Here is a 19,135-nt window from a genome sequence, read left to right on the forward strand (position 1 = left end):
TTTAATCATGAGATGACTATTTTCCCTCAGTCCCACTGTCTGGCCTTTTCCTCATAACCTTTGTTGCCCTGGCTAATCAAAAACCTATCAATCTCTGTCTACATCCAATGACCTGGCCTCCACAACCACCTGTGGCAGCAAATTCCACACAGACTTGCCACCCTCTGGTGAAAGAAGTTCCTATGCATTTCTGTTTGAAGCCGACACCCTTCAATCCTGAAGTCATTCCCTCTTGTCCTAGACTCACCCACCATGGGAATCAACCTTTCTGCATCTCCTCTGTCCATGTCTGCATTTGAAATGATTCAATGAGATATCCCCCCCCACCCCCAACCATACTACTAAATTCTGTCTACAGACCAAGAGCCGTCACTTTTAATATGATAACCCTTTCATTCCTGGAATCATCCTACTAAACCTCCTTTGAACCCTCTCCAACTTCAACACACCCTGTCTTAAATGAGGAGCCCAAAACTGCTCAAAACACTCCAAGTGAGGGTTCACCGCTGCCAAGGAAAGCCTCAACATCTCATCCCTGCTCTTATATTCTCTTCTCTTGAACTGAATGCCAGCATTTCATTAATCTTCTTCATCACGAACTCCACATACAAGTTTTCCTTCAGGTTGTCGTGCACAAGGACTCCCAGGTCCCTTCGCGTCTGCGTATTTTCCACTTTCTCTCCATTTAAAAAATAGTCTGCCATATACTTTTTCTTCCAAAGTTGCACTTCTCTGCCCATTCTCTTAATATGTCTAAGTCCTTTATGTTTCCTCTACATTACCTGCTATTCTACCTATCTTTGTATCATCCACAAACTTGGCCACAAAACTATTCATTTCATAATCCAGATCATTAATGTACAACATAAAAAGAAGAGGCCCCAACACTGATCCCTGTGGAGCACCACTAGCAACTGCCAGCCAATCAGAATACGATCCTTGTACTCCAATTCTCTGCTTCCTGCCAATCAGCCAATGCTCAACCCACTCTCGTACGTTTCTTGTTATACCCTGGGCTCTTATCTTTTAAGTTGTCTTATATGCGGAACCTTGTCAAATACCGTCTGAAAATCCAAAAACACCAAATCCACTGTTTCCAGCCTGCTTGCCACTTCTTCAAAGTAGTTGATTCTTAACTCAGTTAGAGATGGACAATAAATATTGGTCATGCCCCTATTGTCCACAGCTTATGAATGATTAAAAAAGACATGTTTTGCAACTTTGCAATAGCAAGCAGTTAGAAAAAGTAGCATTAGATACACAAAAGGCAGTAGAATCTGGAGTAAAACACAATCTGCTGGGGAAGGTGAATGAGTCGAGCAGCATCAGTGGGAGAAAAAGAATGGTCAATGTTTCAGACTGAAACTCTTCAACAAGTCTGAGAGTGCAGAGGAGAGATGGCTCTGAAAACAAGGACAGGGTGGGACAGGAGCCAGTGGGGGATTGGTGAACTGGGGAAGGTTGAACGATGACGGACAGAGGCAGTTGATTAGCAGGTAAATGGAGAGATAGGCGAGAGGAACAAAAGGGTCAGATGGAGGTAGATGTTTAAATGGGATATAAGAAGCATTTTAGTTTTGGTATGTGGAGAACCCTGCCTAAATGGGTGGTGGATATTCTCACCATATTTAAGAAGTTTCGAGATGAAGACTTGAATCACCAAGGCTAAGAGACAGTGAACGGGATTAGTACAGAGAGACATTTGATAGACTGCATGAACATGATGGGCTAATGGGCAAATTTCGGTATTGAATGAGTGGGGCTTATATTTCTCTTGAGTGTAATGTAGTATCTCACTTCTCTCTTCATTCCAGAACTATTCTGTACTGAACCTGGGGCCATCCTCTTCTGTTATTACCATAAACAATTCAATGTACTGGCAGGACTTTGAGGAAGCCTGCGTCTATGAATGCCTGGATGGTAAAGACTGTCAGAGCTTCTTCTGCTGCTACAAGGAATGTCAATCTGGCTTGTGGCGAAAAGGACGGATCCATGTAGATATTTTGAAATTAGACACATATTCACGTGTGTTTTTTCCTACAACATTTTTGCTATTTAATCTCATCTACTGGGTTGGATACCTCTACCTTTAAGTTTCTGCCTGTACAGGTGAAGACCTCCTTCGCTGACACTTGTCCTGTAACACTCTGATATATATCTGGATCTTGTCTGAAAAGTGGAACTACCTGCGATGAAGTAACATCTGTTCTTTCTTTTTACTCCCATTATATAAATTGCAAATTCGTAGCAAAATGGCAGGTGGTGGGGGGTGGGGGGGGGGGGGCGGAAATAGCAGAGGGTGTAAATAGCTGACATGGCGTCTCTCCAAAACTGTCAGTTGAAACATGTCTGAGGATCTTGAAGTGAAAGAACTGATCCCAATAAATTGTAGTCTTGGTTTTACAATCAGGAACAATTTTATAGCAACTTTTCAAGTCTGTTGGATCGTCAGAGGAGCCTTGATATTTAAATAGATGCATGAAGGAAAGTAAAGAGTCAGCTATAGGCAAACTAGGGCAAAGCATACTCCTCTTAAAGAGCTAATTAGAATAAATTAAGGCCATAGTAACCCATGAAAAGATTGTCTAAATGACAGATGATACGCGCAAACTCATTTGTATCTGACATGACACAGAATAAATCCAGAGGTGTCAACGGGTGCAAGCAAAATTTTCTTAGGGGTGGAAAAATAACTAAGTGTACACTGTGTCTTTTGATGAACAAAAACTTCAAAACAATGTTGGGTGAATAAAGTGTAAGACTGTTGGGAAAATTATACAGCACTTCATATTATGTAGGTTTACTGTGATAGTATGATGTTGGGGGTGACTGAGTTAAAGTAGCTGAAAATATTGACAAAACAACCAGTAGGTAAAGGTGGTTCATTCTTCATCCTTTCATTCTGCTTAACCCTTTTGAAGACTGAGTTAGTATTTGCTCAACCAAATTTTAAGGAGAGCCAGTCCATGATTCCAAAGATTTTGCAGGGGAGCAAAGGAATATTTCTGACATTACCATGAGGTGTCTAGGACATGATAGTATCATGGCATATATGGAGATATTATGTACAATCGTTCCATCTCAAGGCACAGGGCATATGTTATTCCAAAGCAACGATGGTTCAACTGTCTCAATGCTATCATTATATTGACCATCACCTTTCTCACAGGAATCTCCACTGAAATATCAGTCCTCTTGAGATCGTGAAGCCATAAAATAGACAATAAATAGAAATGAGCAAGGAGAAAAATGGCTAGATGATGATGGCATTGAACACAAAATAAACGGGCCGATAAAAAAGTGCATAAGAAAAATTCTAATCTCCAATGACTTTGCAATTCCATACTTATGATTTACTGTTAATCTACATGAACCAAAATGTGAGATTCAATGAAAATAACCAATATTACTGCAGATGTTGGAAACTGAAATAAAAACAGGAATAGCTAAAAACACTCAACAATCAGCTAATATCTGAGGATCAAGAAATCAGGTTAATATATCAGGATGAAGACCTCCACAGAATGGATGATTTGACACTGTCTTCGATTTGAAGTATTAACGCTGTTTCTCTTTCCACATTCGCTGCCTGATCTGTTGAGTTTATTCTGTATTTTTTTTATGTGAGATTCAATAACCGGCTGGTGCCAAATTAATTGGATAGAATATCTTCCACAGTTCGGATGACTTTTGGAGATGTGCTCGGGCATTTGCAAAAGGACCCAGATGTCTCTCGATGCCTCTGTACTATACCCCAAGGAAATAACAGTCAAATGCATTATTCATCTCAAAATGAAAGTAAAACACAATAGTCTGCAGACACCATGACGGAAGTAAAAACACAACGCTGGAGAAAATATATATATGTAAAAACACACAGAAATACTGGAGGAACTCAGTCAGTATGGCAGCGACCATCAGAGGTAGAGATATATTACCGACATTTCGGGCCTGATCCTTCTTCAAATTATAAGCAAAGAACAGGAAGGTGTCAGAATAAAGACAGAAGACTGGCTGGGGGAGGAGTCCAGACCAACAAAAGGTGTTAATTGTATAAGATAAGAGGAGAGGTGAAAATTGATTTTGACTCTGTGAAGGGAGACAGATGGAAAAAGGAAGGGGAGAGAGCGAGAAAGAGAGCGGGCACTGGGGGGAAAGGTGACAAAAGAAGAAAGAAGTGGGGGGTGGTGAAAGCTGAGAAGTCATGTTAATGCTTCCTGGTTGGAGGGTGCCCAGACAGCAGATGAGGTGTCATTCCTCCAATTCATGGAGGATCTCAGTTTGGCAGTGCATGAGACCATGGACCGACATGTCAGAAAAGGGAATGAGACAGGAAATAGAAATGGGTGGCCTTGATGAAGGGCACAAACCCAAAATGTTAGTTATGTATCTTTATCTTTCCTACATAAAGTGTACTGTTTGCCCTGCTGAGTTTCTCCAGCATTGCGCTTTTATATTCATCTGAAACTGTCCATTTTTTGTCATATTTCATTGGTTTGGTCCAATGTGCCCATTCAGCATATATATCCAGTACATGTTAACATCACTTAATTAGGACAATGTGGCTGCTGTGGATTATTTAATCACACACAATCTCAAATGTACATGTACATGGACACACAGGCACAGTTGCATACACTGTATCCGTGAATGTGCACATGTACTTTACAGATCCCTGTTGGTCCATCCAGTCTGACACTCCGTTACCCTGCTTTATGCATTATATGCTATTGGCTATTTTGCATACAATATACAGTAGCTACCTGGAGCTCAGATGGTAGAAGAAGAAATGAAGAAGGCAAATGGAATGTTGGCCTTCATTGCTAAAGGGATTGAATTTAAGAGAAGGGAGGTTGTGCTGCAACTGTACAAGGTACTGGTGAGACTGCCTTTGGAGCACTGTGTGCAGTTCTGTTCTCCTTGCTTTGGAGGCAGTGCAGAAGAGGTTCACCAAATTAATTCCAGGGATAAAGGGATTAGCCGATGAGGAGAGATTAGGTCTTTTAGGGCTGTACTCACTGGAATTTAGAAGAATGAGAGGTAATCTTTAGGAAACATACAAAATTATGTAAGGCATAGAGATGGGTAAGTTGTTTACATTGGTAGAGGAGACCAGAACCAGGGAACATAGCCTCGAAATTCAGGGCAGTAGATTTAGGACGATGAGGAGGAGGAACTGCTTTTCCCAAAGGGTGGCGTATATGTGGAATTCACTGCCCATTGAAGCAGTGGAGGCGATCTCAGTAAATATATTAAAGACAAGGTTGGATAGATTTCTACATAGTAAAGGAATTAAGGGATATGGGGAAAAGGCAGGTAGGTGAAGATATTCCTATCATCAGATCAGCCAGGATCACATTGAATGGTGGAATAGGCTCAATGGGCCGGATGGCCTACTTCTGCTCCTATCTTTTTTTTATTATGTTCAATACACTTGGAATTGTCCTCCTGGTTTGCTTTTCTGTTGCACCTTAGTGTTGTCTCACCAACCAGAAAATCAGTTGAAACATAGCAAAAGACAAATTTCCTTGAGCAAACTGCCTCATGACTACAAAGAAAGGAGTGTCAAGATTTGAACGTGACTCTTTGTCCATCCCGTGTCGCATGCTGTATTTCTGACGTTGTTGAAGGTACAATGCCTTACTTTGAGCAGTGCAAAGAAAGTTTTCAACATCACTAAATCATCCTATACCTTTAGATTAAATTTAGCACAACAAATAATTGTAGCAAGGGAAATTCTAATTATAGCACAAATAAAAATCATATCCAGAGGATAAAATTTCACAAAGGTCAGCCTCTTTGGGCATCTCGTTGATGCTGCTTCCAAATGGAAGAATCCCCTTGAATTCCATGTTATGCTTGATGGGCAAATGTTTTTCTTAATGATTTCCCATGTTGCTCATTTACTGGTTTAATTGTGCCTTTGGTGACATTGAGCCAATGTGGACGATGTACCATCATCAGATTTCTACTTGTATTAAGGTGGAAATTTTGGGAGATATTACAGTAGAATCAATCACTAAATGCAGTAACTCCTCAGCAAAAGATTCAATTCAAACTCCTCTCGCAATTTCCACTGGAAGCATGGTACTTGTTCCGACGACCTTGATTGCATTGCTGAGTGAACTCATGGATGATCCATGAAGGATGCCGTAAGAAGGAGAGAGCCTCCTGAAGTTCAGAATGCAGCTTAGATCAACCAATATATTGATGATGACACTGGATATATTGAATGTAATGTATCATATGGAATGTAAGAACTGGTCAAGAAATTCACTGCTGCCATTAATATCATGGTGAAAGGTGTTCACGTGGTGTACAATGACTGATTTAGTTCTCAGAATTTCATGGTAAAAGTAGAAGATACAGTGACCCCAGGACTGGAGACTGGGACTCGAATAATGGGGGAGTGGAAAGTGACTGGTCATTGAGTTTTTGATGAGAACAAGGATTAGAGGGATGGCGCCGGGAGGGTTGAAGAGAGAATGGATCCTGCCTCATGCGATAGATTGCATGGAAGGAAAGATTGCTGGGAAGGCACGAGCTTCTGGCCACATCAGTGCAAGGGGTAAAATTTGGTTTCCAAGTAATGCAGGTAAGCCAAAAAAAAATAATAATTGGAGACTCGCCTTACTCTTGTTCCCAATGCTGCTTCATTAGACAATCTTTAAAAAGAGCTGCTGCCAGTTTCAGCAATCTTATAAATGTGTGGTTGTTCAGGAATGATCAATCAGAGCTCACTCTTCTCATTTCCAGGCTTGTGCTCCAAAACACTGGTGCAGACGGAATGACATGAATCTGCCCAAGTGTAATGTGCTTGCTTATGTTTGAAAGTGCCCCATCTTCATTACAATACTGTGTACCAACTCAAAGATGGTGACAATCCCATTCTACTTCAGAAATTTTGGCAGATAGTTCGGAAGAAATAGTGCCACATGTGACTGAATTTCTAGGCCACTAAACTTTATCATGTTTTACGGTTTTATTATGAAGGACTATGGTCTGGGACGAGGGGGAATAAATAGTTCAACGTGGACTAGATGGGCCGAATGGCCTGCTTCTGTGCTGCAGTGTTCTGTGGTCCAAGCTTCCTCCAGGTGCACCAAATAAGATTGCTCCACACATACCCTTAATGTTCTATTTCCAATAGTCAGCAGATTAATTCCTTGCAACACGAGTATGTGTGGCAGCCTCAGCAAAATGGTGGAAGGGGAGGAGTAGCCGCATGTGTCTCAGGATATGGGGAACAATGGATAAAGCAGCAAAAGAAATTCAGTGCTCAAAGGGTTCATAACATTTTTTCTGTATTGAATGTTAAGGCAACTGTACAGGTCATGAAGCCACGAAAAAAAAAATCAAACTTTGTTTTTATCATTTCTGTTTAAGAATTACTAACTTTATCCATACACTTTATAAGTGTTTTAGTGAAATGTATTTACAATAAATAAAACTATTTTACAAGTAGAGATTATACATGTCCTTTTGCTTCATTGTGATGTACGCGTTTGATTTAACAGTATGGCTCACCCAACCCCAACCCACCAATTTTCCCCTGCAACCGCTGCAATCGTGTCTGCCTGTCCCGCATTGGACTTGTCAGCCACAAACGAGCCTGCAGCTGACGTGGACTTTTTACCCCCTCCATAAATCTTCGTCCGCGAAGCCAAGCCAAAGAAAAAAGAAGATGGCTCGTCTTGCTTCCTTCAAAACAACTTCGAGTTCTGCCTGTTTGTTGTATTTCAGATTACACAGAACATCCTGTCAAGAGCACGAGGATCTGACTTGTCAGGAATTTTTTTTTAAAAAAGCAAGATTTTCTCTGGAAAGAGCAGTCTTCTAAAGTGGACTAAATCAAAGTTTTTTTTAACGTACAGTGAAGAATTAACAAACACATATCACCACGAAGGAAAAGAAAATGGTGATAACGAGAGAATTGAATGCAAATCATGGAAAATAAAGAGCTCAAAGAATTGGGTTGAAGTAGTGTAAATTTTTAATGAGGAATTTTTCCGGAGGTGCTCTTGCCGCAGGGGAGGTGATAGAAACAGGCACGATAGCATTTAGATAGATGCGAGAACAGGCAGTGGGCGACGGGACGTAGACCATGTGAAAGCAAATTGAATTAGTTTAGTTGGCATAGATGTTGTGGGCCATAAAGGTTGGTTCTAAGTCCTAGGTTCCATAAGAGTATATCAAATAAAAGAAACAGAAGGGAAAGTAGGCTGGCCACCCGCACAAGTTTGCTCTCCATTCGGATAGATCATGGTGGAACCCAGTTTTGGCCTCACTGTCACTTGGTTGCATTTCCCCTGCAGTTTAAATGACTGTCAAACAAATTTATTCAATAACTCTCTCCATTACTCCCTGGGGCAGAGAATTCAAGATCGTTTGAGAGAAGATTCTCCTCCTCACTCTGTCTTGAATGAGCATCCCCTTAACCGTGCCACCTGTGACAGCATTGTCCCAATTTCAATTCCCCTCAAAATCTATTAAACCTGAATTGGCATTTCTCATCCTTCTAAAATCCGCAGAGTACAATCCCAAATTGCTCAACCTCTTTTCCTCCAAGGAATCCACCAAGTAAGCCTCTCTGCAGTTGATGTATCTTACATACCTGCATGGTTGCAGCAGGTAAGAATTTTGGTGCCGCTGTGCAGTGTCACAATAAACTCTTACACTCGTACATCAATTCAAAAGCCAAGATGTAAATGCAATCCTACAAATAAATGTACATTAAAGTTCCCCCTACTTTTATACTCTCTGATGGCGCTACAGAAAATCTATCTACACGTGGATGCAAGAGCTTTCTGGCTTAAGGTTATAAGACCCACCTAATTACTTCATAGCCCCAGAGTGGTTGAGTCTTTCTTCAGACCTCAGTGATGAATATGCCCTTTAGTAAAATCCATGGTCAGGCCTTTGTGTTAACTTTGCCAAGAACCACAGCAGATTAAATAGTGAACTCCACCTAAATTGGGTTGAACACACTTCATAAGCTGATATGCATTGGACCATCCAAGAATCTTGCTGCAAATATGGCAACAGATTTTTTTCCTTATCGCAAATTTTAGCGGATTTGGCACTTGCAACCACAGCTCTGAAATTTCCGAGTTTAGCCCCACACATTTTTTGTTTGTTTGTTTGTTGGAATTCAGATTTTTCACAAGAATGAAGCTGAAGCAAGAGATGATCGTTTTGCAAGCCAAGCAGCTCATTTACAAGCCCATCACCTTCCCATAACCGCGGTCACGCTATTAACTTGCCTCGTTCTCAGTCTCAAGCCTTTTCTTGTGTTTTGCACCAATGAAATACTTCAATGAGATGGTGTGGATCAGAGCAGATTTTTGATTGTATTGCCAAAATTGAACAGCATGTTAGTACAATGGGAGGAGGAAACTAATGGAGAGGATATTGAGGGATAGAATATGCACACATTTGAAAAGACATGGTCAGATTAGGGACAGACTTTCAGCAAGTTACATTAACAATGCAAATATTACATTTTGGAACAAGTTGGAGTCTCAGACGATCAGCAGCTGTGCAAGGCTTACATGCTATCACATTCTATAAGGTCATATAGTGAAAACACAAGGCTGGAGAAACTCAGTAGGCCAAACAGCTTACTTTAGATACTGTTATGGAATAAGTTAATAAAATTATGATAAAATATATCTTAAAATAGTAAGATTGTGAGGTTTAGATATTAGGTCACATTTCATAAACATACATCTCATTTGTCATGCAAGAGATATGCAGGAGGTAGACTTTGTGTCTACAACTGGCTTTGCAGAGACAATGGAAAGTGCTTGAGATAGCTTTACAAGTAGGTGTTAATAGACTAGCATGTTTGAACAGTGTCCAAGCTCAAGAATTGAGAACACTTTTGCTTTTAAACTGGTACTAGAGTTAAAAATGTCTGGTTGAAACTGTTGTCCTAAGAGGGGCCAAGTAGTTTTGCAAACAGAGAGAAAGTATCCATTGTTTGTTAGAGTATCCTGCAACAGTTTGTATGAAGGCTGCAAGTTCGAAGACCGACTGCTTGATCCCATTTCAAGATGGGTTTTAAGTTCTGAGTTCAGCTTATTCTCTGTACTCAATTGCAGAGGCTGTGGCTGGTTATTATGTTTCTCCTGAAATAATGGGGGGGGGGGGGGTGGAATAAGAACTCCTTGTGGTATCCTGGAAGAAGAGGTTCTCTTTTGATAAGACGCTTCAGTGGCTGATTGAAAGAGATCAGTTTGTGTGTCCAACAAACAATCTCTCTGAAACCAACAAAGACCTTCCTAAGCGGTAACATCTTAAGTTAAAGCACCAGAGCCTGGTGAATAAAATAACTGTTCAATTCTGTGCACAGTATGGAAAACTGCCCAATACCAGTGAACTTGGAGAAGTTAATGATTGGTCAGTGAAAAAGAACACGTAAACATTACCCGTGCGCTTAGAGTTAGAAGAGGGTTAAGTTAATAGAAATAAGTATTGATCTTATTATTCTGTATTAAGAAAATAAAACCTGAAGTAGCCATTGTCTTGGTGAATTACTGTTGCTGCTGGTGTTTGAGTCCTTCGGGCTCGTAACAAGTGGAGGCTTGTCCGTGATCTGAAATATATGGAGTTTTGGGATCTTAAACTTTTTGAGTTTTTGTGACTTATTAGTAAACTGTTTTTTCCAAGGTAATTTAAAACTCGTGTGTGTGTGGGGGGGTGGGGGTGGGGGGAGGGCAGTAGCAATGGATATTGGAGACGTTCTGAAACAAACATCACTTGCAGAGAGCGAGAAAAAAAACCAGGAACTGATGATCATTGCTGGAGAATTAAGACTCGTTGAGGTCAACAGTTTTATGAGGAAAATAGAAATACAGAGAATTATAGTGAAATATTATATGAGATGGAAAGTTCGAAGAGAAAGTGTTAGAACATTTTCCTGAGGACAAATCTTTCGAAATGCAATTGCAATAGGAAGGATTGAAGTTGGAGAGAGAGAGAGAGAGAGAGAGAGAGAGAGAGAGAGAGAGAGAGAGAGACAGAGAACCAGAAGTTGGAGGAAGAGAGAGAAATGGAGGTTTGAGGAAGAGCACGCAAAACATCAACTTGAGGCTGAGGAAGGTGAAAGAAAGAAGCAGTTTGAATTAGAGAAGTTAAAACTTGAGATGGAGGGAGGTAAGTGAACTGAAGCTCGAACTCCGGGAGAGAATTTTATGGCTAGTAGGGAAATTAATCTCCTTTTCCTGAGAGTGATATTGATACATATTTCAGCTTTTTGAAAAGGTTGCTCAGAGCTCACAGTGACCGAAAGAAAAGTGGCCTCTTATGCTCCAAAGTATAACTGACAAACTCTAGTTTAAATGCAGAGCAAGTTACAAATTATGAGCAGTGTTAAAAGCTTATGAGTTGGTTCCAGGAGCACAGAGACTGAAATTTAGGTATTTAAGGAAAGCAGGGAACCAATCTTATATGGATTTTGCACTTGAAAAATCTGTATGTTTTGACCATTGGTGCATCTCAAAAGGAATAAATAATGATTTCAACTAAGAGAATTGATATTAATTGAGCCAATTAAAAGGTGTGTTCCCAATGCGATCAAATTATACCTGGGTGAGAAAGACGTGGGGACATGGCAAGAATTGACTAGATTAGCACATGAATATTCTTTAACTCATAGAAGCATATTTTAGCATAGAAAACCTTTTCAGAAGGTTAATGTGGAACAGAGCAGTAAACTTGAAATTAAGTCTGGAGAGAATATTAACAGAAAAGATGACGGTAAATTAGGAAAGACAGAATTTCGCGTTTTGTCTGTCATTTAGTGTAAGAAACCTGCTCATGTCCTTGCAAATTGTTTAGTGTTGAAAAAGAAGAGAGAAAAGGAGATTGACCAGAAGCTTGTATTCATACACTTGAACTTAACACGAACAAAGGGTTCATACTTGGTTAGGATGTTATGGATGTATTCAAGCATTTTGCTTCAGAGGGCTTGATTTCAGTAAAGGAAAAAAACTTCCCAAGTGCCATTTAAAATTCTTAGAGATACTGGGGCTGCCCAAGTCACTGTTGTCGAAGAATGTTTTAACTCTTGATCAAAAGACGGATCCAGGAGAGATGTCTTTGGTTAGAGGTGTTGGCAGAGATGTAGAATCAATAGCTTTGCACAAAATAATGTTGAATTCAGAATTAGTTAAAGGACTAGTAGTAGTAGGAATTATTTCAAAGTTGCCCGTGCAAGGACTCTCATTCTTACTGGGGAATGACTTGGTGGAGGTTAAAATTGGGTCAGTGTTGAGAATAACAAATATAAGGATGAGGTTGACAAAGATTGTGAGATATATCCTGCATGTGCTGTGACAAGATTTTTGTTTATGAAAATGATGAGGGCAGAGGAAGATCCAGTTGATAGAGACTTGCCCAGTACTTCTGAAATAGTCCAGAAAGAGCAGGTTACATTTGAAAGTCAGGATTTGTCTTTGTCAAGGAAAAAGTTAATTGAGCAGCAAAAGACAGATTCTGATTTTACTGACTTGATGGAGAAGGCTGTGGATGAGAAGGAGATTAAGGAAATGCCCTGGGGATATTACTGGAAGGGTGAATTGTTAATGAGATAATGGAGACCTCCTAGTGTCCCTGCAATTGCAGAATGGGAGGTGATTCAACAGGTGGTCATAAGGAATGAAATTTAAATTCTGGCCTATAGTACACCTTTGGGAGGTCATCCAGGTGTTCAGAGACCATGAATAAAATTCTCAAACATTTTTTCTGGCCTGGTATGAGGAAGGATGCTGTAAATTGTTCCCAGACATGTCACCTTTGTCAGGTTGTTGGAAAACCTAACCAGGATTCTTTGGTAGCTCCCTTGCAACATATTCTTGTTGTTGGGGAACCTTTCACTAGGGTTATTGTGGATTGTGTGGTTCCCCTGCCTAAAACAAAAGCTGGGAATCAGAACTTGTTAACAATTATACGTTCAACTTCTAGATTTCTAGAAGCAATACCATTGAGGAGTATCAAAGCAAAAGCAGTGGTAAAGGCTTTGCAAAAACTTTTCAGTTTTTGGGTTACTTAAGGGATACAGACTAATCTAGGAATTAATTTCATAACAAAACTCTTTCAGCAGTTGATTTATGAGCTTGGAATTAAACAGATCATTTCATCTGCATACCATCTTGAAACTCAGTGAGCTTTGGAAAGATTCCATTCTACTCTTAAAAATATGATGTGGATTTATTGTCTGGAGAATGGGAAAGATTGGGGAAAAGGTATTCAAGTGAAAGTGCATGCAATTTCTGAATTCCCTATTCCCAATGGCAAGAAAGCAGTAAGAAGGTTTTTAGGAATGGCAGGATATTATAGGAAGTTTTGCAAGATTTTGCAGATTTTGCTTTTCATTTAACTAATCTTTTGAAGAAGGGGGGAAAATTTGTGTGGACAAAATTTTTTCAGAGAGCTTTAGAAATTCCAGTGCATCTCAGCTCTAAATGAACAAATAATGAGAAGCTGGAGAGTTCAGCAGGTCCACCAGAAGCTGTGGATAGAAATGGACATTTAAACATTCCTAGTGATCTCAATTCCATTTTTTCAGAGAGCTTTAGAAAATTAAAAATTAGCTCAGTGTTAGCAAGATCAATGAGATGATTGCGGACTTGAGGAGGAAATAAAGAGGACGCAAATCAGTCCTCATCGAGGGCTCAGTAGTGGAAAGAGTCGAGCTTCAAATTTCTGTGTGCCAATGTCTCTGAGGTTCTGTCCTGGAGCCTCCATGACGATGCAATCATGAAGAAGGCTCACCAGCTGCTGTGGTGTGTTTGAAGAGATTTGATATGTCACTGAAGACTCTCAAAAACTTCTACAGGTGTACCGTGGAGAGCATTCTAGCCGCTTGCATTACTGCCTAATATGGAGATGCCAACGCTCAGGTCAATTAAAACTCCAGAGAATCAGCCTGCAACATCACAGGCACTAGATTTCACTCCATAGAGGATATCGGCAAGAGATGGTGGCTTAAGAAAGAAGCCTCTATCCTCAAGGACCCCCTCCACCCAGGCCATGTCCTCTTCACTCAGCAGCCCAAGGTCAGCTTCTGCCATCAGATTCCTGAATGATCAATGAACCAAAGACAATGCCTTACTTTGATTTTTTTTATACACTATTTTTATCTGGTGGTTTTATACAAATCTTTGCCCTGTGATGCTGCCACAAAATAACAAGTTTTGTGACTTGTTCATGACAATAAATTCTGATTTTGTTCCCGATACTTTAGTCCTCTGGCTTGTCCTAGCAGTCTTTATTAAATTAAACCACAATATTAACCACCCTGCAGTCTTCCAGCATGATACCCAAGTTGAACTACGATGCCAACATCTCAGCCGTGGCTTCTGCAATTTCTTTGGGTCCTGACCTGAGACATCACCTGTTCCCCTGCAGATTCTGTTTGACTTGCTGAATTCTTCCAGCAGTTTACTTTTTTGCTCTAGGTTCCAGCAACTGCAGTCTCTTCATGTCCTTGGAATCCATTTAATGTTGCATCCTGCCAAGCTAACATATTTAGTTTGCTGGTAGCATCCTGAAAAACACAACAGGATATTTTGTAACAGAAAGATTTATTTTCTTCCAGAGATGCAATTATGAAGAGAGTAGATGCAATAACAAATTATAGTCCCTGATTATATAATAACACAAGAAAATAGGAACAGGAGTAAACCACCTGCCCGTTAAGTGATAGTACAGATTCTGTCACCAATGTGTCTATGTACATATGTACAGATTGTAGTGTAGGATGACTGTGATTGGCTGAGAGTGCAGCCACACCTACTGGCAGGTAGGTCTTAAAGGATTGCTCCTAGCCAGACCAGGTCATTCTGGACTGGTCAACCTACTTGTGATATGCCTTGGTTTGGATCAACAAGTCTTTGGTTCTTTCGACGTGCACTACACCACTGTCATACAAAATTATCCTGACTGAATCCTCTGTATATAGCCATAATTTCCCCCAAAATTCAAAACTTTATCACCCTCCATTTTAAACATTTCTAGTGATCTCAGTTCCATAACTCCCTTGGGTAGAGAATTCCAGGGACTCACTGCCATCTGCGAAAAGAAATTCCAGTGAATCTCAGCTCAAAATGAACAAATAATGAGAAGCTGGAGAGTTCAGCAGGTCCACCAAAAGCCGTGGATAGAAATGGACATTTAAACATTTCTAGTGATCTCAATTCCATAACTCTCTTGGGTAGAGAATTCCAAGGACTCACTGCCATCTGCGAAAAGAAATTCCAGTGCATCTCAGCTCTAAATGAACAAATAATGAGAAGCTAGAGAGTTCAGCAGGTCCACCAGAAGCTGTGGATAGAAATGGACAGTCAATGTCGTTGGCCAGGACCCTTTACAAGACTGAAATATTGACTGTCCATTTCCAGTGTCTCTATTTCTCTTGTTTCTTAGTTTTAAATGATTGGCACACTTTATCTTGAAACTATGTCTCCTCATGAAAGAATATCCTACTAGTATAAACATCATGACATCAAAACCTTGTCATGCCCTTCTTGAGATGCTATTTGTTTCAACAAGGTCAACTCTCATTCATCTAAACAAGTAATACAGACCCAACCTATGCAGCATCTCTTGATAGAACAAGCTTCTCATCTCTGGAATTAGCCTGGTGAATCTCCTTTGGATTGCTTTCAATGTTATTATAGCCTTTGTTCGGAAAAGGAACCAAAATTGTACACAGTTCCCCAGGTATGACCTTACCAAGGCAATTATAGCAAAACCTCCCAATATTCAAACTCCAAGTGCCTTCCAATAGATGCCTCTATCTTCTTAACTACTTGCTGCACCTGTCTACTAACTTTATATGATGTCATTATGACCATGAATTATCTGTTTGGTGGGTGTAGATTTGTCTGTGGCTCTCAAAATTGAATTTTTTTTTAAAGGCATAGTCTTTCCACAACTCTGGGAAAAGAGCTTGGAAATAAAATTGAATGCAATGTTCCATCAAGCTGGCATGGACTTGATGGACTATATCGTTCTTTTGCATTATCATTTTTAAGATCAAATGTGAAGCATTGTAATTAAAAATCTGTACGGAAAGATGGATGTTACCCTAAACTTTACACTCATAGAGAAGTAAAACACGAAAGTCTGCAGTCACCATTGTTGAAGTAAAACCACAATGCTGGAGAAACAGTGCTCGTTATATGGCAAAGGTATGGCAAAGATAAAGATACACGATCAACATTTCAGGCTTGAGTCCTTCATCAAGCCTGAAATGTTGGTTATCACTCATAGGGAAACCTATCTCCAAGACCATTTAAGATATCGTGAGCCGTTGAGTCTCTGCAGGCTGCGGAGAAAATAGTTAAGGTTAATTGGTTAATAAAGTTAGATAAATTGACGTGGAAGCAAGGTGAAAGGAACATAAACACTGTTGAGCTGAACAATCTATTTCTGAGTTATGAGTTCTACAATTCAATGATTCGATATATAGCAGAGTGGAGTCTAACCAGATGATATCCCTTTGACATATGCCATTTATTGCTATAAAAATTGGTTTACCCTGCACCTTATCACATAAAAATGTCTCAAAGTGCTCCAGACAATGAATTTATTTTATGCAATGCCAGTCACGCTGTCTGTAACCAGGAGAACAAAGCCCTGCAATGGATTTCAGTCTTCACACTGTACAACTGTGGTCATAATCATTTTAATCCACAACTTGTCATCTGCAACAAACCACAGCTCTCAGCAGAAGCAGAAGTAACATCTTACAAACCATTTCGGGAAATTGGATTATTAAAGGACACAATGAAAACTGCTTCCATCTTAGGAGGGAGAGAAAGAGGAGAAATCGAATAAGAATAACAAGGGCTAAACAGAAGGATGTGTACATCAAGAAGCATAAAGGTCTATTCCCATCGGGTAGAAGATGCTTTGCTGATACAATGACATTTTTAGATCAGATTTTTCTTGTTACCATAGCAGCCAAGGGGGAAAAAAAACGAATGAAGCAGACTCCACAAGGAACTTGGAAACTGTTTATTCTTGTGATATAAATAGAGCATGATTCACACCCCTCCCTCGAATTCAACATATACAGTAAAAGCTCTGGTATATGGCACCGATAAGGGATTGGTTGATGCCGGATAAGTGTATTTTATGGTTGCTTGAGACTAGCTCTTACGATGCCTAAATAATACATTTGCATTAAGCATAAACAGTTTAAAAAAAAACCAAAAGTCAAAAATACTATGGTGTACTTGCACTTAACATGCGTGAATATATAAACCTCACAGCATTTTACTTTATTTTTAGTCACATTCTTTGAAAACATTTAACCGTCACTGCATCTGCAGGTTCCTCCCCCTCCACGGAGCTGCCCGAAAGACAAACATTAATATTATAGGTAATTAATCCACATCCCCTAAATTTACAGATAAAGCTTCTGACTAGGGTGACTCTTACTAAGCAGAGATAAGGAGATACTTCAAGAGAGTCATCCCAACACCGAGCGGCATAAACGAGCTCTTCATCCTGGGCAACACCATTGCTGTTTCACACAAAAAGCCCTCCACTGGCTGAATGTTTCCTCTCAATTTCACCGAAGGGTTATGTGTTACTTCAGAGAACATTTACTTTTACAATTTTAAACTTACATATTTTACCTATCATTTTATTTTATTTTTAAAAATGTATTTCCTCAATTCTCTTGTGGTTGCTGGGGCTGCCATTTTGCTGGAATTCCAGATAACAAGGATCTTATTGTACATAGTTTAACCATTATCATTGGATATTGCATCTTCTGTTCATGTACTTCCCCAGCTTAATATCCCAAGTGAAACAAACTCAGCACCACAGTTTAATCGTCATCCAAGTTTCAAAAGCAAGGAGGAAAAGCCTAAGAACCTTTACGTTTTCCATTACCTCACCAAGTTGGAGGCTGATCTATTGGAGAAACGGGGGAAAAGAGCCAAAATTCTCAATCCATTTGGTATTCTTTAATATCCCCAATCACTTCCCAACCCAGTCTCTTGCCCAGGGCATGTAAGCTTAAGATGCTGAAACAATGTGCAAACAATTTATCAAGAGGGTTTGAGTCTAGGAACAAGGATACCTTACTGCAGCTGCACAGGGCCTGGGTGAGACCCCACCTGGAGTATTGTGTGCAGTTTTGGTCACCTTATCTAAGGAAGGATCTTCTTGCAATGGAGGGAGTGCAGAGGCGATTCACCAGGCTGATACCTGGAATGGCAGGAATGACTTAGGAGGAAAGATTGCGCAAATTGGGATTGTACTCGCTGGAGTTTAGAAGATTGAGAGGGGATCTCATAGAGACATATAAAATTCTTGCAGGACTGGACAGAGTGGATGCAGATGGGATGTTTCCAAGGATGGGAAAATCCAGAACCCGGGGCCATGGTTTGAGGATAATAGGCAAACCATTTAGGACCAAGATGAGGAGGAATTTCTTGACCCAGAGGGTGGTGAATCTGTGGAATTCATTGCCACAGAGGGCAGTAGAGGCAGGTTCATTAAATCTATTTAAGAGGGAATTAGATCTATTTCTTCAGTATAAGGGTATTAAAGGTTACGGAGAGAAGGCGGGGACGGGGTACTGAACTTTAAGATCAGCCATGATCTCGTTGAATGGCGGAGCAGGCTCAAAGGGTCGAATGACCTACTCCTGCTCCTATCTTCTATGTTTCTATGTTTCTGTGTTTCTATGTATTAGTTCAAAAAGTGAAGTTCATATCCAAGCAGGTCATTCTGAATACCATAATCAAACCCAAACCCAAAGACAGGTAAGATTTTTGCTTTGGCATTTCTGGTAATGCTGTGGGAAAGGGCATACTCCCAAATAATAATTGACTCATTATGTGCACGGTTTCATAACTCCAAAGGAAATGGTCCAATGACAATTTTTCTCAAACAAAATACTTCAGTAACAATCGGGTCTAGAGCAGGGGTTCTCAACCTTCCCTTCCCACTCACAAACCACCTTAAAGATAGAGCACCAAGAGCATAGGGATTACTTAAAGTGGTATGTGAATGGAAAGAAAAGGTTGAGAACCAGAGGGTTGAAGCCTTTCTACAGGGTCAAGAGAGAGGAGCTAAGGGTACAGTCACAGGATGGGATAGAGCCAGAATA

The 19,135-nt window shown here is 40.1% G+C and overlaps 1 protein-coding gene and 1 long non-coding RNA gene across 6 annotated transcripts in view; one reads left to right on the top strand and one right to left on the bottom strand.

Annotated features, from left to right (window-relative positions):
• LOC138739572 (gamma-aminobutyric acid receptor subunit gamma-3-like) overlaps window positions 1-19,135 on the top strand; it is a 143,451-nt gene that overhangs the window by 106,024 nt on the left and 18,292 nt on the right. For 4 of the 5 annotated variants that reach the window (XM_069891897.1, XM_069891899.1, XM_069891896.1 and 1 more), the window contains one exon: window positions 1,815-2,262. The exons of the other annotated variant lie outside the window; for it this stretch is intronic. In XM_069891897.1, the coding sequence (XP_069747998.1) occupies window positions 1,815-2,093 (279 nt within the window). In that variant the 3' untranslated portion in view covers window positions 2,094-2,262. Of the gene's footprint in view, window positions 1-1,814; window positions 2,263-19,135 lie in introns of those variants that run through there. 5 annotated transcript variants of the gene reach the window in all.
• The window catches only part of LOC138739575 (uncharacterized), a 28,651-nt gene continuing 23,799 nt past the window's right edge, over window positions 14,284-19,135 (bottom strand). The window contains exon 4 of the long non-coding RNA XR_011342325.1: window positions 14,284-14,551. This is a non-coding gene — a long non-coding RNA (uncharacterized lncRNA). The remainder of the gene's footprint in view (window positions 14,552-19,135) is intronic.

Source organism: Narcine bancroftii, chromosome 7 (genome assembly GCF_036971445.1).
Source record: "Narcine bancroftii isolate sNarBan1 chromosome 7, sNarBan1.hap1, whole genome shotgun sequence".
Classification (NCBI taxonomy): domain Eukaryota; kingdom Metazoa; phylum Chordata; class Chondrichthyes; order Torpediniformes; family Narcinidae; genus Narcine; species Narcine bancroftii.